At 35.6% G+C, this 27,678-nt stretch overlaps 1 protein-coding gene across 1 annotated transcript; it reads left to right on the top strand.

The window, feature by feature from the left end:
* CMAS (cytidine monophosphate N-acetylneuraminic acid synthetase) lies at positions 1-27,311 on the top strand. Its single transcript, XM_074194289.1, has 8 exons — positions 1-269; positions 13,129-13,271; positions 13,472-13,627; positions 16,416-16,549; positions 19,928-20,022; positions 20,606-20,777; positions 21,579-21,732; positions 26,671-27,311. The coding sequence occupies exons 1-8, from the start codon at positions 16-18 to the stop codon at positions 26,856-26,858; spliced, it is 1,296 nt and encodes a 431-aa protein (XP_074050390.1). The 5' UTR covers positions 1-15; the 3' UTR covers positions 26,859-27,311.
* Positions 27,312-27,678: the final 367 nt, after the last annotated feature.

Genomic DNA, 27,678 nt, shown 5'->3' with positions numbered 1-27,678 from the left:
AGGGGAAGGCCGACGATGGACTCCTCCGAAAAGGCGGCCGCCACCTCCTCCCCTCGGGGTCGGCCGCCCCGGGGCAGGCCACCGAAGCTCCAGCGCAACGCCCGCAACGGCGTGGGCAAAGGCGGGGAGAAGACCCCGCATATGGCGGCCTTGATTCTCGCGAGAGGCGGCAGTAAGGGCATCCCGCTGAAGAACATCAAGCACCTGGCGGGGGTCCCGCTCATCGGCTGGGTGCTGCGCGCGGCCCAGGACGCCGGGGTCTTCCAGAGGTGCATGCGCAGAGGGGGCGCGGGGCGGGGGCGGGGGTCAGGGGGCGGGGGCCGCCCCGGCCCGGGCTCCCGCGCCGCGCTCTCGGACCTTCCTCCGGCCCGGCCCCAGCGATGCGGGGGACACGAGTCAATGAACGAACGAACGAACGAACGAAGGAGTGAATGAACGAATGAATGAATGAACGAACGAAGCAGTGAATGAACGAATGAATGAACGAACGAACGCGAGCCCGCGGACGGACGAAGTAATGCCCTTCACTAAGGCTCACTAGCTGTCTGGGGCGGTGGGCGAACCCTTTAATGCCCCGCCCCGCCTGCAGACCGGCCCTGGTCGCTCACTGAAAAAAGGGGTAAATTCAGAAATTCTTCCATGCCGGCCGCCCTGCCCTCCGCCCGTGAGTCAGCACAATCTAAAGGCAGCCCCTGTTTGTACGTGGGTGAAAGAGGGGGAAAGGGCCGTGGCACCCTGCTTTTAGGGGGGAAGGGCCGTGGCACCCTGCTTTGAGGGGGGAAGGGCTGTGGCACCCTGCTTTGAGGGGGGAAGGGCCGTGGCACCCTGCTTTGAGGGGGAAGGGCCGTGGCACCCTGCATTGAGGGGGAAGGGTCGTGGCACCCTGCTTTGAGGGGGGAAGGGCCGTGGCACCCTGCTTTGAGGGTTCCGTTGTGAGATTCTTGTGAATGGAGTCATGATGCAAAGTGGTTCAGAGATCTGCCAGTGCTTGGCCCTCCTTGTGAGTGATCTGCCGTCCCATGATGTCCCTGCCAATAGCCCTTCAAGGAGGTAGACCTCCCTTAGATGACTAAGGGGAAGGGAAGAAGTGTTTCTTAGCAATTGTGAAGTGAATCCTTACAGCTTCAGACAATGGCAGAATTGTATATGAAATTATTGCTGGGAGGATTGCAGTATTTGAGTTTTTTTAGTGAAGAGTTGACCTGATGTAGTGGTCAGTCAATCAGGAAGCATTTATTATTAAATGTCTACTGTGTGTCACACACTATGCTGAGGTAAGGATCTGATATAGAAAGAAAGATGATAAACATTCCCTGCTGTCATAAGTTCACAGTTTAATGCTGGAGACAACTGTATTCAAACAAGTTATATACAAAATAAAATGGAGATAAACAGTAAAATTAAGGAGGGCTAAGAAAGGCTTCTTGAGGAAGATGGGAGAAGCCAGGAGGCAGAGATAAGGAGGGAGAGCTTTCCAGCAGAAGAAAATGCCTAGAAGGGAGAGATGAATATCTTGTTCTTGCAGTGTTACTGGATTGTAAAATATGTGGAAGGCATAAGACTGATAACACCTTTCCAGGTATTTAAGAGATAAGATTATGAAGGATTTTGAAGGCCATGTGGAATAGAGTACTTTATATTTGATCCTAGAGATGAGAGGGAGCCACTGGATTTTATTGAAGTGAAGAGGAGGGAGATAAGGGAATCAGACCTTCTCTTTAGAAAAATCACTGATGTCTGAATGGAGGATGAATTGGACTGGAAAGCTTGAGGCCAGGAAACCAACCACCAAGCTTTTGAAGTGATGGAGGGCCTGAAGCAGGGTGGTGACAGTGATAGAGGGGAAAAGGAGAGTGGATTTGAGAGATATTGCAGAGATAAAAACTAGAGGCCTAAGCAACAAGTTATGAAGGAGAGGATTCAAGGATGATGCCTAGGTTGTGAGTCTGGGAGACTTGGGAGAATGGTGGTGCCCTTAGAAGTAAAAGGTAAAGTTTAAAATATCTACTTGGACATCCAATTTGAGATATCTGGAAAGCAGTTGGAGATTTGAGACTGGAGGCCAGCAGAGCTGCTAGGATCACCTAGTGAAGTAGTATAGAAGGAGAAGAGATAATTTGTGCTTCGTTTTTTATTTTTTTTTAGGTTTTTGCAAGGCCAATGGGGTTAAGTGGCTTGCCCAAGGCCACACAGCTAGGTAATTATTAAGTGTCTGAGACCGGATTTGAACCCAGGTACTCCTGACTCCAAGGCCAGTGCTTTATTCACTGCACCACCTAGCCGCCCCTTTGTCCTTCATTTTCAAAGACCATTGGCATCAGGGAGGTGATGCCATGACAAGCATAGGAATTGGATTTAAGGGAGGGGTTGCTGTGCTAAGTTGCCAGCCTCCCTTTCTACTCCGGAATTGTTCAGGTCCAGTGACCAGATGAATCAGGATGACTATGAGGCAATCAGGATTAAATGACTTAATCAATGTCACACAGCTAATAAGTGTCTGACACTGGAATTGAACTCAGGTCCTCCTGACTCCAAGGTTGCTCTTCTATCCACGAAGCTATCTAGAGAGAAAAGAGAAGGCCCAGGACAGAGACCTGGCCTCAGAGGACCTGTGCTCACATCCTCTTAACACACACTGGCAATATGATCTTAAGATCTTGATTTTTCAGTGCTCTAGGCAACTCCCTAAGAATATAAATGGCAGAGAAGATGTCAAGCAGTGTTGGTAGAGTAAGTTCATCAGGAATTGTATGTATGTGTATGTATGTGCATATATATATATATATATATATATATATATATGTATATATACCCTGAAGTCATAGGCCCAGTCCTTCTTTCCCACCTTTCTAGTAGGTTTGTATTCTACCCCTGGCTCTGAACCTGGAACTTGGTGACTGAAAATTGTTCATTAAATGAATTCAAATAGTTCATAGGGTGCTCTTAGCACAAGAAGCTTCTCATCAGCACCTCCCTAAAAACAGGCCCAACTCCATCCCTAATATAGACAATAAATTATGTAGAGAGAATAGGGATGCACATAAATTCACAGAAAAGTCTCAGCTCTCCAGAAGTTTAAAAAAAATCCAAGAAAAAGCTAGGGAAAAACTGACATCATTTACCTACAAATATGCTCAAATCTCTCCAACCTTCCCCTCCCCAAAAAAAGTTTTCCCTTAATTGATATTTTCTCATTACTGTTTCATGTGTTTCCCTCTACATTGTTATATGTCTTGAAAAAGTTTTATCTAATGCTGCTACTTCCTCGCCCGCTGTTCTCTCCTCAATCTTTTCCGACCACCCACCATTCAAGGCTCTTCCCACCATTCTTTTTTTCAAAGTTATGAGTGTGGCATACTGCATAGAATGTCAGACTCTGATATGTTGGTTAGTTTTGTCAAACTGTTTTCTTCCCCATCTTATTTATTCTTTGTAATATGAGATGTGCTGGGGTTGGGGGGAGGGATACATAAGAAAATCTAAGTGTTCTGAATCTGAAAGTTATCAATAAAATTTTATTTTTAAAAATTATTCCTTCAGAAATCACTTATGATCTAAAAATCAAATCCTTGACTCTTTTTCAGTCATTGTCTTTAATTTTTCTGCAGTTTTTGACACTGCTGTGTTATATTTAGTCCATTTTCCTCCCTCAACTTGAGAGGCACCAGTCTCTTTTGGTTTTTCTTCCTTTCTCATCATGCCTGAAGCATCCAATCTTATTTCTTTTCACAAAGAGTGGATAGAACATTGAATTTGAAGCCAAAAGTCTTGCGTTTGAATCCTACCTCATATGTATGTCAGTCTCAGTTTCTTCATCCAGAAAATGAACAGAATATTTGTTTTGGGGCAGCCAAATGTCTTAGTGGAAAGAGCACTGAGTCAGGAGTCAGGAAAACCTGAGGTCAAATCTGGTCTCACATTTTACTAACTGTGTGACCGCAGGGAAGTCATTTTATGGCTGTTTACTTTAATTGGAAAAGGAAATGGCAAATCTCCCCAGAATCTTTGCCAAGAAAACCTTAAGTAAGAACAACCTGGACATGGAGTCAGGAAGAGTCAAGAACAATTGAAAAGCAACAATATTTGTTTTGCCCACTATCCAGGAAACCAATTTATAGATTAGATGCTTCATCAGGCTAACATTTTCCCCACTTATCTACATCTCTCTCTCTTGCCAATTGGAACTCTTAATCATATCTTCAATTATCTCTATGCCAAAGGCTTCTAAATTAATATCTCCAGTCTAATCTCTTTTCTGAATTCTAGACTTAGAAAACCTAACTGCATATACAATATTTCCACCCATATGTCCCCACTTAAACTCTGCATATCTAAAATTGAACTTGTCATCTTAGCCCATCCTCCCAGAAACATGTTTTTCTCACTTAACTGTTTCTCTCTGGGTTGCAATATTCACTCAGCCATCCATATTTAAAACTTTGGCCTAGTAATTGATTCTTTCCCCCCTCCTAAATCTCTCAATACCATTCAGTTACCAGTTGATTCCATCTCTGCAATATCTTTGATATTCAGCCCTCCTCTCTCTTCCTACTGCCACCACCATATTTCTTCCCCTCCTTCTACTCTCCTCAACTGTTAATAGTAATTTAATAATGGGTTTTCCCAACTCTTCATCTCATATTCCCCTAAATCCATCTTTTGTTCTATTGCCAAAATAACCTTTCTTAAATATGCATCATCTTGCTTCTCTGCTAAATAATTTTTAGTAGCTATCAATCAAATAAAGCTTGGATTACATATTACTCAGACCCACAAATTCCAGCCTAATTGAACTACTCTCTGTTCTCCAAATACATGCTGTGATCTCTTGCCTCCCCTCCTTGCTCACCCTATCTTATAAGCTTACAATGACTTCCCCTTAAATTCCTACCTCTTAAAACCCATGAAACTTTATGATTTTTCCAGCCCTTTTAGACCTTAAATAGCACTCTGTCATCCATTAATCATGTAATAAATTTACCTTTATTTGTGTCATCCCCTTACTTGTTTGGAAACTCTTCGAAGACTGGGTATCCTGTCTTATCCAAAGTATATTCCTCAATGCATAGGATAGTGCTCTAAACACAGTAAAGACTTAATAAATTGGTACTGAATGAATGAATGAATGAACCATAGCTACTGCTGTAGCCTCTTGCCTTTGACAGCTGCCTAACCCTACTTTATTCTTATTTATTTGTTTGTTTGTTTGTTTATTTATTTTGCAGGGCAATGGAGTTAAGTGGCTTGCCCAAGGCCACACAGCTAGGTAATTATTAATTGTCTGAGGCTGGATTTGAACTCAGGGACACCTGACTCCAGAGCTGGTGCTCTATCCACTGCGCCACCTAGCCGTCCCTTAACCCTACTTTAGAAAGAATCTAAACAACTTTAATCTACCAACTCAGCTCTGGAATTTATTTGTTTGAGGAAGCTTGAGTAAAGCATATGGTTTTTTTTTTTCTTTGCCCATGTTTTGAGTTGTTTGTGCCTTCCAAAGCAACAACAGCTCGCTAAAGGAAGTTATGGATAGAACCATAAGCAGAAGTAGGAGCTGACACTAAAAAGATATGAAGGCATATGAAGCATGGCCTAAAGAGATAAGGGAATGACTGTGGCTTCCCCCTCATAGCTACAGATGAAGTATTACAGAATCTCAGAGTAGGAAAGGATCTCAAAACTAGCTTTCTATTACCTTCCTGCTTTGTTTAAAGATGTCAGATGAAAGACCTCCTAAGGTATCCCATTACATTTTTGGATGGCATTTTTAGGAATTTTTCCCTTATATTAAGTCTAAAAGCTGCCTCGCTTCAGCCCATTTTCCTGAGTTATCTGAGGGCAAAAGAGCAAGTGTGATCTCTCTTCCAAATGATAGCTTGCAAATATTTTAAGAAGACTATCAGGCTATCTTTCTCTCCTTATCTCTTCAGTCTCCTCTTTTTCAGGCTAATTATTCCCTTTATTTTATCCTTTTATAGCAAGATTATAAGACCTTCACCATCCTGATGAATAATATTAGAGTTAGAAAAAACCTGAAGGAACATCTAGTCTTACTGTCTTATTTTGCAAGTGAGAAAATTGAATTCCAGGTAAATGATTATTATCCAAAGCACAGACATGATATGTAGTAGAGTTAATACTCTGGAAAAATGTAAATCTGATACGCCTAATTTGTCCTCCATTTTAATGGAATGGATTTTTTAATGAAAGTGAATTTTTGAGATTGTTCAAGCTATTTCTTTAAATCCTAAAGCATATTTTTACTGTTTTGATATAAATATTTATAACATGTTTCTGACTTAAAAAAAGTACTAAAAATAATAGTTTCTTAACCTAGAGGACAGCTCAAACCCTGCTTCTCAGATCTAACATAGAACTTGGAATGCAAAAGTTGTGTGTGTATTTGCACAACATTCTCCTCACTTTAATCAACATAATGTCATGTCATCATTCACTTGATGTTTTGATCTTCTTTGTTTATGAAGAACAATTATTAATCACTCAGTCACTGTGCCAAAAATACTTTTTCTAGGATCCCAGCAGTAGGCTACCTGCTTTTTTACTGAGTTCAAAGAGGCTTATTGCCAATAGACTGGTCATTTAGTGATGAATTCCTTGGCCATGGCAACCCATGAAATAGAAAAGAATGCAAAATGGACCCACAGCCTTTTGCAGACCCCTTGTTTCTACAGAACAGCTAGGTGGAGAAATGAATAGAGTGCTGGGTCTGAAATTAAGAAGACCTGATTTCAAATTTCAAAGACATGTACTAACTGTATGACCCTGGATAAGTCATCTAACCCTATTTGCCTCCATTTCCAATGAGGTGGAAAAGGAAATGACAAATCACTCCATTATAAAACCCCAAATAAAGTCACAAAATATCAAATATGACTCAAGTGACTAAACCGTAGACAACAGGCTGTTTTTGCAGTGATGGTGGCAATAGCAAAAAAAATAGAGCAAAGTATGTCCCATCACATAGTTTGCTTTTTTCTTTCCTTGGATCATCTACAGATTTTACCTTAGTTGTTAGTAGTCTGCATGGGAGATCTTTATAGAATGAACAATGAGTGAACATGCAACTGGAGGAATAGAATTAGATTTATCTTGACATTCTTGCTATAAATAAAGCCAGAAGAGGAAAAAAAAACCCAGTAAAGTGAAGGATGGCTCATAAGTATATCCTTAAAAAGACAATTAAAGGTATTATTCCCAAAGGATTAAAAAATAATCTTGGAGGATATTCATTTAATTATGTTCATGATAAGTATTCGTGAAACAATCACTATAAAAATAATTTTAACTTATGTGCCAACATCTATTTCAGAAGATAGAATAATGAAACTTTGAAGGACACAATAAAAAGCCCTCTGGAACTTTAGGATTTCTTTTCTTAAAGTCACTTTATTGATACATTTTGTCTTTATATCACAGTCATATACCACCAACTCCCACCAAAGTGTAAACTTTCATTGCAAAGAAAAACAGTTAAATGGTGTATATGAAGACCAATATAGTATCTGACATTATTGCATATCCTATTTTGCCTTGTATTTTGTCATGAAGCAAGAATTGTGTTTCATTGGTCCCATGACTGTCATTTGATTTTCTATAATTCGGAGTTAATTTTGCTTTTAGTTATTTTTATTTACATTGTTTTAGTCATTGTATATAGTACTTTTAATTTTATTATTTTGTTCTGTGTAAGTACATGGAAATTCTCCCACATCTCCCTAAACTCTTCATATTCATCATTTCATACTGCACTATTATATTTCATTACATAGTTTTTCTACATACTCCCTAGTTTCCAGGCATTCATTTTTTTTCAGTTATTTAGTGTCACAGTACAGTTATCACTATGTTATTATATTAGATTTGGGACATGGATTTGGAGGGGAATTGACTTATTTAGAGATATTTGCCTAGTACTGTGATTGCCCCAGTAAGACAAGGGGTGTGGAATTTTTGGTCACTTTTCTTACATGATTTCTAATTGAAAAAAAGAATAGTTGAATCACTTCACAGTTCCTACAATAGGATGTTAGTGTTCTTGTATGTCCAAAAACTTTTAGCATAGACAACTCCTCCTCTTTAATCATCTATGCAATTCATTTAAAACCTTGAAGTTATTTTCATTTGCATTCTCTTATTCTTAATAATTTGGTTACTGTAAGAATACTAATTTATAGAAGTGGTTTTTGACGAATTTGCATATTTGTATAAAGTTAGTTAGAAACAACTGTGCATATTTTTCCCAGTTCTTATTAGATATTTCTTTCCTCTCGATCAAAATCTTATCTGTTTCATCAGTGGAGTTCAGTCAGCCTTGTGTCCTATTGCCCACTACCTAAAGTTTGCTAACTAGGAGGATATCAATCACAGTGCCAAATCTCTTCCCAGAACTATGATGTTAACAGGGCAATGTTTATATTTGTATTTGATAACCTTTTGTTGCCTCATACCCTTGTTTACAGGCAGCAACTCTTTAAAATATTACCTAACCTATCTCCTTCTTTAAATGAGTTAATTAGCCTAAGATAGTTGTAGAAACTCAGTTTACCAATCAACACTAATGACTATAAAGAAGGCAGGAAAAATTGTTTTCTAATAAATGATTGGAGCCGCAGAAAAATAAAAGACTAATTTCCTAGAGAGATAGTGTGATTGAAGGAGAGCCTCAGAGTCAGGAAATTAAATTTCTAACACATAGGTTGGTTGTTGTCCGTTATTCTCAAAGAAGATCAAAGCAACATCCCAGTTTTAGAATCAAGTTGCAGTGTGTGCAACTGTGGCTGATCAGTCCAGTATGAGCTTGGAATGCTTTGCCATAAGTTAGTACAAATAGTTCATGTGAACATTTTGGGTGAGTTTTCTAAGCATGTGCATCTCATGTTTCCTTTGAGCTACTTCAATTCTCCTTTGCTCATGGAGCACAGCACCCTCTCTGAAGAGGGCATGCTATGCTGGATTGTCTTGTCCCAGGGTCTCCCTTGTTGAATAATCAATTCCACAGTTCTCAAGAGAGACCTTGAGAATCATTTGAACAATGTGACCTACTCTGTAGCAGACTTTGGATGCTTGGCAGTATAGCTTAAGAAAAACCTCAATATCTAGTACCTTCTCCTGACAGATGATCCTTCAGAATCTTCCTAAGATAATTTAAATGGAAGCAGGATAATTCATCCAACTCTAGGATCAAAAGTAAAGTGTAAACAAAGTTTAGAGAATTGCAGACTTCTTGACTCAGTGACATATCAGTTATGTGATCCTAGGCAAGTCACTTATTAATGCCGTCTGCATCTTTCTGAGTCACAGATTTGCATTCTTAATTAGATATTTGTTTGTTTTTATAAGGCGATGAGGTTAAGTGACTTGGCCAAGATCACACAGCTAGGCAATTATTAAGTGTCTGAGGTTGGATTTGAAATCAGGTCCTCCTGACTCCAGGGCTGGTGCTCTGTACAGTATAGCTGTCCCCGGTAGTTGGAGTTTTGGAAGGGACTAAGGAAGCAGCATTCCTAATCCTGATGAAATCACAGATCTAATTTTGAAAAATTTACATTAAACAATTTTTAAATTTTAAAAAAATTCTACTAATTAGTCTTCCCAGCATTAGTGTCGTCTGGGTCTTAAGCCTCATGTTTTTTTCCTTCATCTTCAAAGAAGACCATGACATTAAAGAAGTAATGTCATGACATGCACATGAATTGGATATGAGTGGGGGGGTGCTGTACTACTCCAGTCTCACTTTCTTCTCCAGAGTCATCTGGGTTCAGTGACCAGATATGAATCAGGATGACTAGAGATGACCCTGGATGCAAGGCAGTCTGGTTAAGTGACTTGTCCAAAGTCACATAGCTAGTAAGAGTCAAGGGTCCAAGGCTGGATTCAAACTCCCATCCTCCTAAATCCAAGGACAGTACGCTATCCACTCTACCTCCAAGCTGCAGGACTAGCTGACCTCTGATGGACCTTCTGACTCTAAGATTCAGTGAGTCCATGATTTGACAAAGTGCCAGTAACAGTTCTTAAATGTCAAATTTACATTGTACATAGACTCACAATTTTATGGTTAGAAAGAGCCTTAAAAAAAATCATCTTCTCAGGGGGTGGCTAGGTGACTCAGTGGATAAGTACCGGCCCTGGAGTCAGGAGTACCTGGGTTTAAATCGGGTCTCAGACACTTAATAATTACCTAGCTGTGTGGCCTCAGGCAAGCCACTTAACCCCATCTGCCTTGCAAAAACCTAAAAAAAAAATCATCTTCTCGATCTTCCAGATAGTAAATATAATGGTTGGGCTACTTTTATGTTTTTCAGTTATTAATATGGTATATATGTTCCTTGGGGGGAGAGCATTAATTAGTTAATACTTCTTATTTTTCACCTTAATATCCCAGACTTAATATGTTTTTTTTTGTTGCCTTAGGTTGATTCTTTGTTTATCCCAAGATAGCTAATGTTTGACCATTTCTAAAATGATTCCATTTTTAAAGTCTTAAAAATATCTAATTCTTAAAGCAAAGTTAGTCTAAATCAATATGTCTACAAATAGCTTGGCCTACTTACAGTTCTCCAAACAGGACATTCTATTTCTTTTCTATTTGCTTTAATACTGATTGTCCCTTACTCATGGAATAATGTTCTGTCCTATCACCTAAACCTCTTTAATTGACCTGGTTTCCTTTAAGATGCAATTCAAATTGCATTTTCTGCAAGAGGCCTTTTCCTATTTCTGCTCCCACTCCCCAGGTATTAAGATCTTCCTCTTTCAGGTTACAAATGTTATCCCAACATGAAAACAAATATATACAAAGCCAACTATATATAAGATAAATGCAAACTGATTAAAAGGGAGAACAGTGGAATTAAGAGGAGCTAGATAAGGCTTCCTGAAGAAGGTTGGATTTTAGTTAAAGGAAGCCAGGGAGGTCATTAGACAAAGTGAAGGAGGGAGAACATGTCCAATCAGAGAAAATACCAGGAGTCAAGATATGGAATATCTTGTTTGTGTAATAGCCAGAAGGTTAGTATCACTGGATCAAGCATAAGTGGTGGTGAGTAAGATATATGAAGACTGGAAAAGTAGGAGGGAGCTAGGTCATGAAGGGTTTGAATGCCAAATAAGGGGAAATCAGTCCTAAGGCAAATAGAGTATCATCTTTAGAGAACTGTAAGTAGACTATATTATATAATGTGTGAAGACTAAAGTATAAGAAGTCTAGAAAGGGCACAGGCTTTAAGTAAGAAGTTTTAATTGCCAAAAATAGGATCGCATTTTTGGTCAAAGAGCAAATGGAAAGCCACTAGATGTCCTTGAGTAGGATGGTGACAGGGCCAGACCTTGGCAGCTGAATGGGAAAAGACGGCTAATGATAATGAAGTCACATGTTTGAACTCTAGCATTGAAATTCTAGTTATACTGTGCTAATGAAATAGAATTAGAACTGATAAAAACAGGTGGGGGGAAGGGGGGGGGCTGGAGACCAGAAGATTAGCAGCTAAGTGGCACAAGTGGATAGAAAACTAGTCCTGCAATCAAGAGGATCTGAGTTCAAATGTGCCTTTAGACACTTGATACTTTCTAGCTGTGTTTGACCTTGGGCAAGTCACTTAGTCTTATTGCCTTACAAAAAAAGCAAAACAAACAATAAAAGAACTGATGAAAACACATTGGAAATTTAACTAGACTTGAATCAAGTTTCCACAGAGGAAGGTAGGGCTTTAAGTCACCCAATTTTGAAGGCTCTGTGGGATTGATTCCTAAATCAGAAGGAGGGGAAGGTACCAAAGGCCTTATATTATCCCCCCCCCAAAATAATAGACAATTGTAAGAATAAGTAACCACAGACCCATATTTCCCATTTAGACAAATCCTGATGAGGGTGTGAGAAGTGAACAGGAAGACTTTCACAAACAGTATTCCCTAATAAATTTTTTTTATAATCATACAATTGACTAAAAGTTATAGTAAATACCAGATTTTACCTTGATTATTGTTCAATATCTATAAAAATGCTAAGTAAACATTACTAGATTATGTTAAACTATTTTATGATTTGAGTGAGAAATAGGAATTAAGCCCCCTTCTAACTTCTTTCCAAGTGACTTGAATTAATAAATATGCTATTTTGTCCAGCTCAGTCCTAAAGTTACCATATATAGGGATTGCCTGAATGATATATATATATATAATTTTCATCATAATCTAGTAATGTTACTTAAATATTTTTCTACTCTTGCTAAGGAAAATTTACCAATGGACTATTTTATATAACAAATTCATATCTCACAGTTAAAATAATTTTGATCTCAATAAAGATTCAACCAAAATTTAACAACATAGGTATTGTGCCCATCTTTAGTTTCAAAATGATATAAATGTGACTTTCTTATGTAACCTTTTGGGGCAGTCTTTTTTCCCTTCTTCTTGGTTTTTGTGGGTCCATGGGATTTAGTAACCTCCAAGGTTACACAACTAGTATGTATCAGGTGTCTGAGGCTGAATTTGAATTCATATCCTTCTCTCTCCAGGACCAGTGCTCTATTCACCAAGTCACCTAGTTGCCACCTTGGGGCAGTCTTAAAGATGAATGGGTTTTAACACATTTGACACATATCAACTGATTAGTTTACCATGCACAGTGATACTTTCAGACTAACTCAAGTAGTTTCACATCTAAGGTTAAGGTGTTAATATGACACATAATATTCTTTCAGAGCCTTGGTAAGGCAAGTTTTCATTGCAAATAATGGGAAAATTTTTCTCTATTCTTCATTAAATTCCTGTTTTATAATATTAAATTCATTATTTCATAATGTGAGTACTCTGTTGAATTGCTATTATTTGGCATTATAAAACTAAAATTCCAATACAAGAACTTTACAACCTTTTTTTTTTTTTTGCAAGGCAGTGGGGTTAGGTGGCTTGACCAAGGCCACACAGCTAGGTGATTGTTGAGTGTCTGAGGCTGGATTTGAACTCAAGTACTCCTCACTCCAGGGCCAGTGCTCTATCTATTGTACTATGTAGCCACCCCCTTTACAAACTTTTGAAGCTATTCACCTTGATAGGAAAAGCTATCTAATGATTTGGGGGGGTTGTGTTTTTTTAATCTGTATATAGTATATGGGTTTCCACGGATCATGATGAAATTGAGAAAGTTGCCAAGCAATGTGGAGCACAAGTTCATCGAAGAAGTTCAGAAGTCTCAAAAGACAGTTCTACTTCTTTAGATGCCATATCAGAATTTCTAAGTTATCATAATGGTAAGTATTTAATTACTTGTTTATTTTTTAAAGGAAGCGCATTTGATTATTATTGTTGTTGGAATGAGATCTATTTAATTTTTAGATAAACTGACTTTAAGATGAATTATACATGTTAGAAAAATTTCTTCTTTGACACTCAGTTTTCTTTAGCTGAAATCAATATGACACACATTTTCTTCATATTTTGTCTTCTTAAGAGGTTGATATTGTAGGAAATATCCAAGCTACATCTCCATGTTTACATCCTTCTGACCTTCAGAAAGTGGCAGAAATGATCCGAGAAGATGGATACGATTCTGTTTTCTCTGTTGTGAGGCGTCACCAATTTCGGTGGAGTGAAATTCAAAAAGGAGGTAACCTGACATTTTCATTCTTTCTAGTCTTAACTTATTACAAAGGTCAAATTTTTTCTTCTCTAGGTATGTTATGAGTGGTAAAAGTGAATACCTAATATTTAGTGAAATATGGAAACATTAAGAATGGAGTATTGAAAAAATTAAAAGAAAGAATGGAGTATTATTTCTGTTTGTAAAATTACTGAATTTTATTATTAATGATGAGATGATAGTAGCAAATAATATATGTAGACCAGTAGTTTCCAACCTTTTCAAGTAAAAGGACTCATTTTTTAATATAAAAAGATTTTGATTCCCTATAACAAAATAGAAAAGCTTCCAAAGTCATCACTAGTTTTAAGTGAATTTTTATTTTGCTAATGAGAGTATCTCCATAAAGCAGCTTCAGAACAGTAATACATATGTTATTTATCCAGTCAATGAAAATTATGTTTATTTATTATGTGGAATTTCATGAAATGGATCTCTTGCATTCCACTATTCCATGTTCATAGCTATACATCTGGATTGAGAACCTTAATTTGGCTTCTCCCTCTAACCTAAGAGAAAGATTTAAAATTTTTTTTAAAAAACAAATAAATTGCATTAGGTCAAATAGATAAGGTAAATATGTGAAATATTCTAGACCTGAGTATTCTAGTTCTTGATATATTAGATAAAACCTAATTAAATGTTCTGGATTCATCATTCTAGAAGAAGACTAAGAATAAGATGAGATGTCAGTAAAATAAAAGCTAATGAAATAATGAAGGACTTGCTATGGGGTTATTTAAAGCCCCACCCCTTAAAACTTGAAGAGTTTTAAGAAGTAAGACCTAATATATTAAAATATTAGATTCTACCTCAAGAGATGGTAAAATATAAATAGGCTTAAAGAGGGATTGAATACCTTCAGGTACAAGAAAATAGGAATGTTTGGGCAAGGGGAAAGGGATAGGGCGAAAGGTGGGAGAGAAATGACAGACAATATTTCTTTAATCTTTTAAGATTTGACTGCTTTTCCTGTAAAATGTCATAATTAATAAAGACAGACTACTAAGCTAGAGAGTCCAGGAGTTTTGGGCGCAGGGATACTTTCTTATGCTCCTATGCTTGTCTTCCATCTTGACTGGATCAAACTACTGAAGTTATTTTGGTATATGAAATGCTACATTTTATAGGCCCCTTTCTAATGGTGAGACTGCTAAACTCAAAGAACCCATTTCTCTTTACAGTCTCTTACAGTCATTTCTCCTTTAGAAGACTGCTCCAAATCAAAGTCTTTAAAAATTTATATTTTTTAGTAAAATTTTAATGATAACTTCTGTTCTCATATCATTTATATTTCCAAATTTATTCCTCTCTCCAGCCCCTTCCACTGAGTAATCTCTTATTACAAAGAGTAAAAACAAAGGGGGGGAAAAAAGTTCCTCAAAGCTAATCAGAAAACATTAACTCTTTGTACAATCTTACACACTGTCAAACCTCTACCTCCGCAAAAAAACAGTCTGAGTATTTTGTAGGAGGAGCCTAACCAAAAAAGAAAAAACTAATCCGCAGATTAAAAGTATGCAGAATATGATACTATTTTTATCTATGCAAGACTCATATTAGTTTGGTTGGTGGATAGTAAGAAGGTAAAGAAGTTGTATACTTAAGAGTTTAAGAGCAATTGAAGTTTTCTGAGAATGTGGTATTTTTAAAATCAATATTTTAAATTGATATTTTCTTTAATACACTATAGAGTTGATTCTGATAGCTGCAAAAGTGTTTTTCTATTGAATAATAAAAATAGCTATTATTTATATAACACTTTAAGGTTTGCAGAGCACTTTACAAATAGTATCTCATAAATAACATCACCATCAGTTTAATTTTGTTTGTATACATAGTATTCAGTACTGCTTTGTCAGAAGATCCTTTCCATTCAAATGAATTCTGATATTGTGATCACAAACATCAAATGACAAGTAATAGTTTCATTTACTTTTACCATATTAAGTTATCCTAGTGTATGAATAATTAGAGTACTGCAGGGAAACTGGACAGAGGGGCAACTCATAGTTGTAGCATTTACCCTATTTGGAGCAAGTTGTCCTTAGTTCCTTGATATGCCTGAAGTCATAACTCAGAGTTATTACAGAGGCCTTTTAGACAAGTGTCAACCATGCAGCCAGCCAATTTGAGTTAATCATTTTTTTGAGTATTTGAGTTTAGGAACTACTGTAGAGTTGAATCAGACAGCTGCAAGTGTTTTTCTAACAATAGCTAAATAACAATAATAGCACCTGTTTATATTGCACTTTTAAGGTTTTGCAGAGTGCTTTGCAAATATCTTTCAATATCACCATCTAATTAAAACCTAAATTCAAATACAAACTCAAATTTGAGTTTGGTTTCACAATCTATTCTTCCAGGGATATGGATTTATAATAAGGGTTTCTTGCATCTGACATGGATCATCAAGCAATTATGAGGAGCTAGAATATGTTCTTAAACAATATACTAATATATTTTAGGAAGGTTTTCTAGATCTTTATGGCCAATTTTCATTTGACAATAACATCAGTAACAAAATGTTTAACCATAATGGCCATTCCCCTTAAGCAATTTAGTTAATTGAGATTTTACTGTATTACATTTTACTTTTACAAAATGTTCTTTTCCAGAATCATTCTAATAGACTTGTTAGCAAAGATGGAGTTATTGGAATTTTTTAAATATATATATATATATGTATATATATATATGTATATATGTGTGTGTGTGTGTGTATTTTGAATTAATTATAGTATTTTTCTTGCAGTAAGTGAAGTGACAGAGCCTTTGAATTTGAATCCAGCCAAACGTCCTCGTCGGCAAGACTGGGATGGAGAATTATATGAAAATGGCTCCTTTTATTTTGCCAAAAGACATTTGATAGAAATGGGCTACTTACAGGTTTGTATAGTCATTTGCCAAAAACCCTCTAAAGAAGTATTAATTATGTCTATGTCTTAAATCCTGAAAAATAACAAGACAGATAGAGTTGATAAGTGGATCAAATATCAGTCTTAAAGAGGGCCAGACTATCACTGACAAAACTGCTTTGTATGAGTCATTGCTCTTCATGTTCATTCTCTGGTACTGATCACTAGACTGCATATACTCTATCCGTACTATTCTGTAGTATACGTATTATATGCTATACATAAAGATATTCTGTATATAAACACTTTTCAGACTATATATATATATATATGTATATATATATATATATATATATATAATCTTCAGATAGCAAATTTTAGTATATCATTCATATTACTCTATTAAAAGCACTAATAGTTTTATATTGATTTTTGAGTTATTGTTCACGTATAGCATTACTGTGTACTAATTGCCTCTTTGTTATAAAAGTCACCCTGAAAATAAAACTTGAAAATTATGGAGTTCCATCTTATCATCATTAATTTATGTAAAACACCACATTGGGAAGAAAGCAAGTTTTTCAATTTCTCATCAGTCTACAGTTTTATACAAAAGATCAGATATTGATAAAAAAATTATACTGATGAGGTACATTTTCTTCTTATAAGCTCCTATCTGAGACATGGTCCATAAATCACATCCTAAGATATGGAGAAAATAATATTTCTTTGCCCCAGCAGAAGTGAGACATAAGGACTAATAATTAATAGAAAATGATCATTGCCATCCATAAAATTGCTAAAATAGGCAGTTATACTCCCATTGACATCAACAAGTTTCCACACATATACCTTCTGTTTTCTTGACTGAGAGTTTTAATTTAGGCCTAAATATTAGTTCTTCATCTGTTCTATATGAATTTCCACAAATAGATAATGTTTAATATACTCTATATTTTCTTGTCCTCAATTTGCTCTTGAGTCATAAATGGAACAAAAATTTCAAGGACTTTCACACTCCCCCTGAGTTGGAGAAAAGTGGAAAGAAGAGAGATCTGTTCATATATGTTGTTATCATACAGGGCTCTGTGTCTAATTTTCTTCTCCGTCAACTGCCTTAGAGATTGCTTCTTGATAATACTTATCTTCCTCTGGCCATAATGTTGGGGGTAAGAATATTATTTAAATATTAAAGTAGAATTTCATTTCAAAGGAAAAAAAAATAAGAATTTTGGACCATATTTGGAAATAGAAGTCTGTGTTTCTTGTTGGGTTTGTTTTCAATATAGGGAGAAAAAAGTTCCTTCAAATTATTTAGTTCAAAAAAATCTTTGGTTTAGATTAGTAATGTCTTGCATTTTTGTAGTTCTCCAAATATCCTTTTAAAAGTATCACATTGGGGCGGCTAGGTGGCGCAGTGGATAAAGCACCGGCCCTGGAGTCAGGAGTACCTGGGTTCAAATCCGGTCTCAAACACTTAATAATTACCTAGCTGTGTGGCCTTGGGCAAGCCACTTAACCCCATTTGCCTTTCAAAAACCTTAAAAAAAATGTCAAAATTGCATTCATTGTAATTAACTTTTTTCTAGAAAGTGACTAAATTGTGTATATCTTTTGACCCAGTTGAAGCACAAAAATGTTTGTAGCAGCAAACAGAAAACTCAGGGGTTTCTAATTTATTAGGGAATGACTAAACAAATTATGGTCTAAGCATGTAATACCATGAAAATGAGAAAATGGATAACTTCAAAGGAAATTGGGAAGATAGCTATGAATTGAAGCAGAAAGTGAAGAGATTACAAAAATAATGAAAACATCATTATAATGAAAAATAACCTTGAAAGTCTTTAGAACTTTGAACAATGTTATCTTTCCCCACAAGTCCTCTATTCCTGACTTCTCTATTACCATCACCTTCTCAATCATGCATGCTTATAATCTCGGTGTTATCCTTGAGCTCTCATTTCTCTCTCATCCCCCATATCCAGTCTGTTCTAAGGTCTGTCAATTTTCTCTTTGTAATATGCTCTCTTCCCTCCTCTGACACTGCCACTAGCCTGGGGCAGGCTCTCAGCATATCACCCTGGACTGTCTCCCTGGCCCAAATCTCTCCTCACTCCCATCCAGGCTGCGTTCAACTATCAGTCATCAAAGCTCAGGTCTGATCATGCAGCCCTCTCTATAAAGTTCCAGGTGATACTATCACCTTTAGTATCAGATATGAAGTCCTTCAGAAGCTGCATCACCTTTTCAGCCTTCCTGAGTCTTCCCCATTCCTGTCCTTCATTTGCTCCCAGAACATTGGTTTCCTGGCTGTTTCTCAAACAGGACCCTCCGTCTCCAAACTTGATGCATTTTTCTCTTACTAACCTCCTACCTGGAAAGCTCTGCTCCTCCTCTGCCTCCTGGCTCCTCTGACTCCTTCCAACTCATAGCTAAAACTGGAAAATTGAAGTCCATGTTTCTTGTTGGGTTTATTTTGATATAGGAGAAAAAAGGTCCTTCAAATTATTTAGTTCAAAAAAATCATTGGTTTAGATTCGTAATGTCTTGCATTTTTGTAGTTCTCCAGATATCCTTTTAAAAGTATCATATCAAAATTGCATTCATTGTAATAAACTTTTTTTCTAGAAAGTGACTAAATTGTGCATATCTTTTGACTCAGTTGAAGCACTGTTGAGCACAAAAATGTTTATAGCAGCAAACAGAAAGCTCAGGGGTTTCTAATCTATCAGGGAATGACCAAACAAATTGAATTGTTGGGAATTCTTTCCCCATTTCCCCTTAATATCAAGAGCCTTCCTTCTGTTGATTATCTCCAGTTCATCTTGTCAAGCTAACTTGTACCTAATTGTTTATATGCTGTCTTCTTCATCTGTGAGCTCCTTAAAAGCTCAACTTTCTCTCTATTCCCTGTGCTTAGTACAATGCCTGGAACATGGCAGGTTCTTAATAAATGTTTATTACTGACTGACTGACTAATTAAAGATGAAACATGTTATCTACTTCCTGCCAAAAAAGGTAATGGGCTTAAAATGAGTGGGCTGGCTGGGGACGCAGTGGATAGAGCACCGGCCCTGGAGTCAGGAGTACCTGAGTTCAAATCCAACCTCAGACACTTAATAATTACCTAGCTGTGTGACCTTGGGCAAGCCACTTAACCCCATTTACCTTTCAAAAAACTAAAAAAAAAAATGTAGAATGAGACATTCATTTTGGATATGGTCAATGTGAGAATTTATTTTATTGTACTATGCTTATCCAAAAGGGATTTTTTATTTCTTTTCTAAATTTTTCATAGGGAGGCATTAGAAAAGAAAGATAATTTTTAAAAAACCTTTTGCTGGGACAGAAATTTGAGGTATTTGATAATGGGAATGAATACTTTTGAAATTAATTTTCTTTGTAGGGTGGGAAGATGGCCTACTATGAAATGCGAGCTGAACACAGTGTGGATATTGATGTTGATATTGATTGGCCTATTGCAGAACAAAGAGTATTGAGGTAAGAGCATTTAATTAAAACCAAATATATTTGTATTTAACAAATAGACTAAATTCTATATTTAATCTATATAAATAGTTGGCAATTTCTAAATGTCTTGTAGGCTATAAGATACTTATATATTAGTATGGATCCATAAAATGACACCATTTTAGCCTACCTTGATCTTGTCTTCTGTAACATAAAAGAATATATATTCTTTTATATGTGTCATTATATGTAATAGATGTCTTTAATATTTGTATGATTGACTTGAAAAATTAAGTAAATAACATGCTTATTAAATTCACAGGCTACAGCTAATTAGGATGTGGCTGTTTGTAAGTAGACTGCTGAACTTGGAGTCATGAAAGCATATACTGGTATCTTTCCTCAGCAGTAGCTGCTTGACCAAGGGAGAGGCAAATAGTTACCATGAACTTCAATTTTTTTCATCTGGGGATTACATTAACTATAATATCTGCCTCAGGAATGTTACGAGACTCGAATGAAATGATCTAAGTAAAGTGCTTTTAAACCTATAAGTATTTAATATATTTGGATTCAGAAGTACCTTGTCAAATTTGGATTTTGTTTCTTTCAGATATGGCTATTTTGGCAAAGAGAAGCTTAAGGAAATAAAGCTGCTAGTTTGCAATATTGATGGATGTCTCACCAATGGTCACATTTATGTATCAGGAAACCAAGAAGAAATAATATCTTATGATGTTAGAGATTCAATTGGGATAAGTTTATTAAAGAAAAGTAATATTGAGGTATTTACCTACTGAATTTACTATATTTTTATTTAGTCTCACAAAATTGGGGGAGAGAATCCTTATATTTAAATATTATTAAAATCTCAAATATGCAAGATAATAAAGAAACCATCTTTTCCACTTCTTACCTATTAAGAAATACCCTTTACAAAATTCCCGATTAGTAGGTTTTCAAAGGTAGCTCATTCCATTTTTAATCAATGATTAGAAAATTTTTCCTCATACTGAGCTTAAATCTATCTCTTTAAGACTTCTACTCATCTGTCCTTTAGGGCCAATCAAAATCTAAATCTTCTAGCATAGATAACTGTTTATATATAGGAAAATAGTTAAGATGCTTCACCTAAATCTACTTTAGGATAAATTTCAAGTTTTTTTGTTCTTTATTCCATTGTTTCAAGACCCCTCCCTATCCCTGTTACCCTTCTCCATACACTTTTCAATCTGTTAGTGACCTTCCTAAAATATGGCACATCATATTTTACTCCAGATGTATCCTCATCAGCACAGTGCAATTATCCCCTCCCACATTCTGGATTCTGGAAATGTCTTATTTATCAGAATAGGATAATTTATATATAATTTTTTGCTCTGAAGTCTTTAATTTTATGGAAATACTACATTCTAATCTTAGACTAGACTTAGAAAAATGTTAAAGTAGTCACATTTTAAATATGAAATTATTTCTTTTTACTTAAAATTTTGTCTCAAGATATCACAGAACTATTGTTTTTAAAGAATTTTTCTATTTTTAAAATTACTGGTGCTTTAATATTTCATCTTTTTTTTTCCTCATAGGTGAGGTTAATCTCTGAAAGGGCCTGTTCAAAACAGACACTCTCCTCTTTAAAACTGGATTTGAGGATGGAAATTGGTATATCCAATAAGCTAGCAGTTGTAGATGAATGGAGAAAAGAAATGGGTTTATGTTGGAAAGAAGTGGCATATCTAGGTAGGTAGCTCATTATTCAGTTATAATAAAGCAATTAGGATTTCATCTTTCACATATGAATCTATGGCTATTTTGTGCATTTTATAGATAAAGAAATGGAGAAAAGAAAGCTTCACTACGAGAGTTAATGACAGGGAGGCAGAATGCTTCTTGTTTCATAATGCCACTTCCAGACTCTCCTCTTCTTTGATGGTCAAATTGTTCAAATTTATCACCGAATCTAGTTCCTTGGGACCATTTTTTAAATTTAATTTTTACTTTTTTTAATTATGTAAATATTTGGTTTTTCAATTATATGCAATAGTAGTTTCTACCAATCTTTTTTTGTAAGGTTTTGAATTTTATAATTCCCTTCCTTTGCTTCCTTCCCTTCCCCCTTCCCCCTTCCCTCTTCCCCCTTCCTCCAACAGAAGGCATCTAATAATATTTGCATTTGTTTCCATGATATGCATAGATCAAAATTGAAGGTATTGAGAGAAAAAAATATCCTTAAGGAATATTAGAAATAGCAAAATTATACATTATATAAGATGACTTTTTAAAAATTGAAGATGATAATCTTTGGTCTTCATTTAAACGCCATAGTTCCTTTTCTAGATACAGGTGATATTCTCTATCATGGATTCCCTAAAATTGTCCCTGATTATTGTACTGGTGGAGTGAGCATAACCATCAAGATTGATCATCACTTCCATGTTGTTATTATGGTGTACATTGTTCTTCTGATTCTCCTTATCTCATTCAGCATCAGTTCACACAAGTCTTTCCAGGCTTTTCTGAAATCCAATCCCTCCTGATTTCTAATAGAGCAATAGTGTTCCATAACATACATATACCATAGTTTGTTCAGCCATTCCACAATTGATGGACATCCCCTCAATTTCCAGTTCTTTGCCACTACAAACAGAGCTTCTATGAATATTTTTGTACATGTGGGTATTTACCCTTTTTCATGATCTCTTCAGGATTCATCCAGTAGTGCTGGATCAAAGGGTATGCACATTTTTATTGCTCTTTCGCCATAATTCTAAATTGTTCTCCAGAAAGGTTGGCTCAGTTCACAGCTCCACCAATGATGCATTAGTTTCCCAGATTTCCCACAACCCTTCCAACATTGATCGTTATCCTTTCTAGTCATATTGGCCAAACTGAGAGGTACAAGGTGTTACATCAGAGATGCTTTAATTCTCATTTTTTCTAATCAGTAATGATTTAGAGCAATTTTTTCATATGACTATAGATAGCTTTGATTTCCTTGTCTGAAAGTTCCCTTTGCATATCCTTTGACTATTTGTCAACTGGGGAATGACTTTTTTTTTTAATTTGACCTAATTCTCTATATGTTTTTAGAAATGAGTCCTTAGAAACATTAGTTGTAAAAATTGTTTCCCAATTTACTATATTTTGATCTTGGTTAGAGTAGCTTTATTTGTACAAAAGCTTTTTAATTTAATGTAATCAAAATTAGCCAGTATGTTTTTTATAATGTTCTCTACCTCTCTTCCTTGGTTATAAACTGCTCCCCTTTCCATGATTTGCTTATAATATTGTCTTTTAAGTCTAAATCCTGCACCCATTTTAATCGTATCTTAGTGTAGAGTATGACATGTTGGTCTAATCATAGTTTCTGCAATATTATCTTCCAATTTTCCCAGCAGTTTTTATTGAAGAGTGAGTTCTTATCCCTTATTTCTTTTAATTAAATCCCTTGATATTCTCATCTTTTTGTTTCTCTATATGAATACAATTTTTCTAGGTTACTAAAGCAATTTTTTGGAAATAAAGTAATTTTTTGGCACTAAAGTGGTTTGATTTTGGTAGAATTGTCATTTTTATTATATTATCTCGACCTATCCATTAGTAGTTATTTAGATCTGATTTTATTTGTGTGAAAATTGTTTTATAGTTGCTTTCAAGAAATTTCTGAGTCTCCCTTGGCAGGTAGACTCTCAAGGATTTTGTGTTGTTTGAAGTTATTTTAAATGTTAATTCTCCTTGCTGCTGTATCTTTTTAATAATATATAGAAATGCTGAGAATTTATTTTATATCCTGCAACTTAGCTAAAGTTGCTAATTGTTTTCCAGTAGTTTTTTAGATGAATTTTTAAGTTTCTCTAGGAATACCATCATATCCTCTGCAAAGAGTGAGAGTTTTGTTTCTTCCTTCACAATTCTAATTCCTTCAATGTCTTTTTCTTCTCTAATTGCTGAAGCTAACATTTCTAGCACAATATTGAATGGTATTGTTGACAACGGGCTTCCTTGTAACTCTGATCTTATTGGGAATGCTTCTAGCTTACCCTCATTGCATATAATGCTTGTTGATGGCTTCAGATAGATACTGCTTATCATTTTAAGTAACAATCCATTTATTCCTTTGCTCTGTAGTGTTTTAGTAGGAATGGGTGCTATATTTTGTCAAAGGCTTTTATTGAGATAATAATATCATTTATTGAAATAATTGTATCATTTCTGTTGGGTTTTTTATTGATATAGTCAATTATACTGACAGTTTTCCTAATATTGAACCAACCCTGCATTCATGGAATAAATCCTCCTTGGTCATAGTGTATTATCCTGTGTTGTAATATCTTATAATATTTTATTTAGGATTTTTGCATCCATATTCATTAGGGAAAATTGGTCTATAATTTTCTTTTTCTTTTTTGATTCTTCCTGGTTTAGGTATCAGTAACATATTGGTTGTCATAGAAGGAATTAAGCAGAGTTCCATCTTCAGCTATTTTTCCAAATGATTTATATAGAATTGGAACCAATTTTTCCTTTAATGGTTGATAAAATTCACACGTAAATCCATCTGGCCCTGGAGATTTTTTTTCTTAGGGAGTTAGTTCATTGATGGCTTATTGAATTTCTTTTTCTGAGATAGGGTTATTTAGATATTTAATTTCCTCTTCATTTAACCTAGGCACTTTATATTTTTTCTTATATAATAATCCATTTCATTTAGGTTATCAAATTTATTGGCATATAGTTGGGCAAAAAGTTACAGATTATTATTTTAATTTCCTCATTGGTGGTGAGTTCACCTTTTTCATTTTTGATACTAGTAATTTGGTTATCTTTCATTTTTTAAATCAAATTAGTCAAAGGTTCATCTATTTTACTGGTTTTTCATAAAGGCAAGTCTTGGTTTTATTTATTAGTGTAGTAGTTTTCTTGTTTTCAATTTTATTAATTTCTCCTTTAATTTTTAGAATTTATAATTTGGTATTCAATTGGGGGTTTTTAATTTATACTTTCTCTAACTTTTTTAGTTGCATGCTAAGTTCATTGATTTCCTCTTTATTTTGTTCATGTAAGCATTTGGAGATATAATATATCCCCTAGTAACAGCTTTAGCTATATCCCACAAGTTTTGATATGTTGTCTCATTGTCATTGTCTCAGATGAAATCATTAATTCTTTCTATGATTTGTTGTTTGATCCACTCATTATTTAAAAATGAGGTTATTCAGTTTCCAATTGATTTTAAGTCTTTGTCTCCATTGCCTATTATTCCAGGTGATTTTTATTGCATTATGGTCCAAAAAGCATATATATATATATATATATTATATATTATATATTCAGCACTTTCCAAGCTCTATACTACAATAACTGGGATACACTGGGATAGTTGTGGTATAGGCAAGATTACGTTCTCAAATGATCTCTGAATAAGCATGAAAGAAAAAGTCATTTATCAAATTAAATAAAAGGTTATTTTGCTTTGAGTAATAATGTGCAAACTATATTTTGTTCTAATTCTTTGAAAATTGATCTACACATTAGATTTACATATAGTATTTGGCATTTGGAAACCAGAACCCTACATTCTTACTTGACAGGTGTTTCCTGTAAACCAGTTTGAATTAAGTTGGAAAAAAATTAGAACTGAATTTATTTCCTCCTCAGGGGCTCTCGACATGGAATTCATGAACCACATGATAACTACATTTTAATATAATTGGCTTCCTTTATGATCCTTTTTTTGTTTTACTTTTTGCATTTAAAAATAGAATTCTGTAGGTTTCACAGGAGTGCCTAACACAAATAAAGGGTAAGAGTCCCTGGTCCATGATATAATATTTATATGGGTGTTTATCAAGTTTGTCTGAATTAATATGTATCTGTTCCTTCAGATATGTATGTACTTCCCATGGTTTATTACTCTATCTTAAATTTTTAAAATTGCTGTTGAAATATCTTCCACATATGATCACTGCAGGCTACATTACCCATTAAGGAATGAAAGCTTAAATTTAGGTAATCCCATTTGTCAGTTCCTACCAAGCAGTTTCTTTACTCACTGCAACCAGTGTCTCTGCATCAGGTACCACATCTGTTAGAGATGGATCATAGGATCATAGTAGTTTAGCTTTTGAACTGATTTTGGAGGTCATCTAGTACAACTGCCTCATTAAAACTACAATCTGGAAGACTTCCTGGATTTTTGTACCACCCTTGCATTTGTATCATTACAATTTTAAATTTGAGTAGATGTGCTCCCAGGGCAAAAATCAATTTCATTTAATGGGTGCAGAAACTGAGGCTCTGAAACATAAAATGATTTACTCAGTATCACAGGATAAGTGGCAAATGCAGGATTTGACTATACTGTTACCTCCCCAGTCTCCTTTAAAGTCTCAAGATTCTGTGACCTTCTGATCCAAGCATTGTGGCATGATGGTCTGACAAATAGACTTGGAGTCAGAAAGCTCTATGTTTAAACTCCTCTTAAGACACTTAACAACTATGCAACTCCAGGCAAGTAACTTAACCTCTCTTTGCATCATTGCCTTCATAAGGGTAATGATAGCAGCTACTTCACAGAGGTGGTAAATTGTTAAAATAATAGTCTTACCATATCCCAAAAGAATACCTTTTGTGTTTTAATAGTGTTTGCTTTAGTGCATGTATTTTTTTTTCTTTTAGGAAATGAAGTTTCAGATGAAGAATGCTTGAAGAAGGCTGGTATGAGTGGGGTTCCTGCTGATGCTTGCTCCATTGCCCAAAAGGCTGCTGGATACATTTGCAAATGCAATGGAGGCCGAGGTGCTGTCCGAGAGTTTGCAGAACACATCTTCCTGCTGATGGAAAAAGTGAATTCATGCTCAAAATAGAACATAATGTGATAATGATGATGATAATGATAAAAAGGAAGAGGAAACTATATAACCCTCTTCAACTACTTTGATTTTATTTTTGTTTTTTTTTTCCATGTTGTAATGTTTCAGAAATATGATTTGTTCTGTGGTATAGTTAAATAGCTTTAAAAAAGAAAACTTCTGAAATCATTAGCCCAAAATCTGTTGTAGAAATGGATGGTCTGTATTGCCTTTTACTTGAATTCATCACTTAAGGTTACTTCCAGTCTTTCCCAGATTTTTGTTAAATATAATTAGCAATATTGTCAGAAGGTTAAAGCTTTGCATTGTACCAAATAAGAATGCATGTTTATGTGCTTCAAGTGATCCTTGAGTTTTATTTATTATGGGACTGTGTGTCTGGTAAGATTTGCACTATCAATTAATAAAATTATATTGCACAAACTTTTGCACTAGAACTATCTCATTATTATAGGAGAGAAAGGTTAACAGAAACATTGCCTCATTCTTGAAATGCATTTTGGATTGCCACGTGACTACATTTTAGAGTCAGTTATAGATTAGGAGTCAGCATGATGAAGAGAAAAAGGTATCATACTCATGACCAGCTGGATGAGAACAACTGACACAACTCCCAGGTGCAACCTAAACTAGATTAAAAATCTAGGGGTGGCTAGGTGGCGCAGTGGATAAAGCACCGGCCCTGGAGTCAGGAGTACCTGGGTTCAAATTCGGTCTCAGACACTTAATAATTACCTAGCTGTGTGGCCTTGGGCAAGCCACTTAACCCCATTTGCCTTGCAACCCCTCCCCACCCCAAAAAATCTAGTTGATG

The sequence above is a fragment of the Macrotis lagotis genome, chromosome 7 (genome assembly GCF_037893015.1).
Source record: "Macrotis lagotis isolate mMagLag1 chromosome 7, bilby.v1.9.chrom.fasta, whole genome shotgun sequence".
Lineage (NCBI taxonomy): Eukaryota > Metazoa > Chordata > Mammalia > Peramelemorphia > Peramelidae > Macrotis > Macrotis lagotis.
Note: the sequence above shows the minus strand (reverse complement) of the source record. Positions and strands in the feature narration are given on the sequence as shown.

Excerpts from the sequence above, each read along its gene's own strand:
- CMAS (XM_074194289.1), top strand. The coding sequence starts at position 16 with ATGGACTCCTCCGAAAAGGCGGCCGCCACCTCCTCCCCTCGGGGTCGG. Across the intron at positions 13,628-16,415 it reads GAGTGAAATTCAAAAAGGAG|TAAGTGAAGTGACAGAGCCT; the intron begins GTAACCTGACAT and ends TTTTTCTTGCAG. Across the intron at positions 21,733-26,670 it reads GAAAGAAGTGGCATATCTAG|GAAATGAAGTTTCAGATGAA; the intron begins GTAGGTAGCTCA and ends TTTTTCTTTTAG.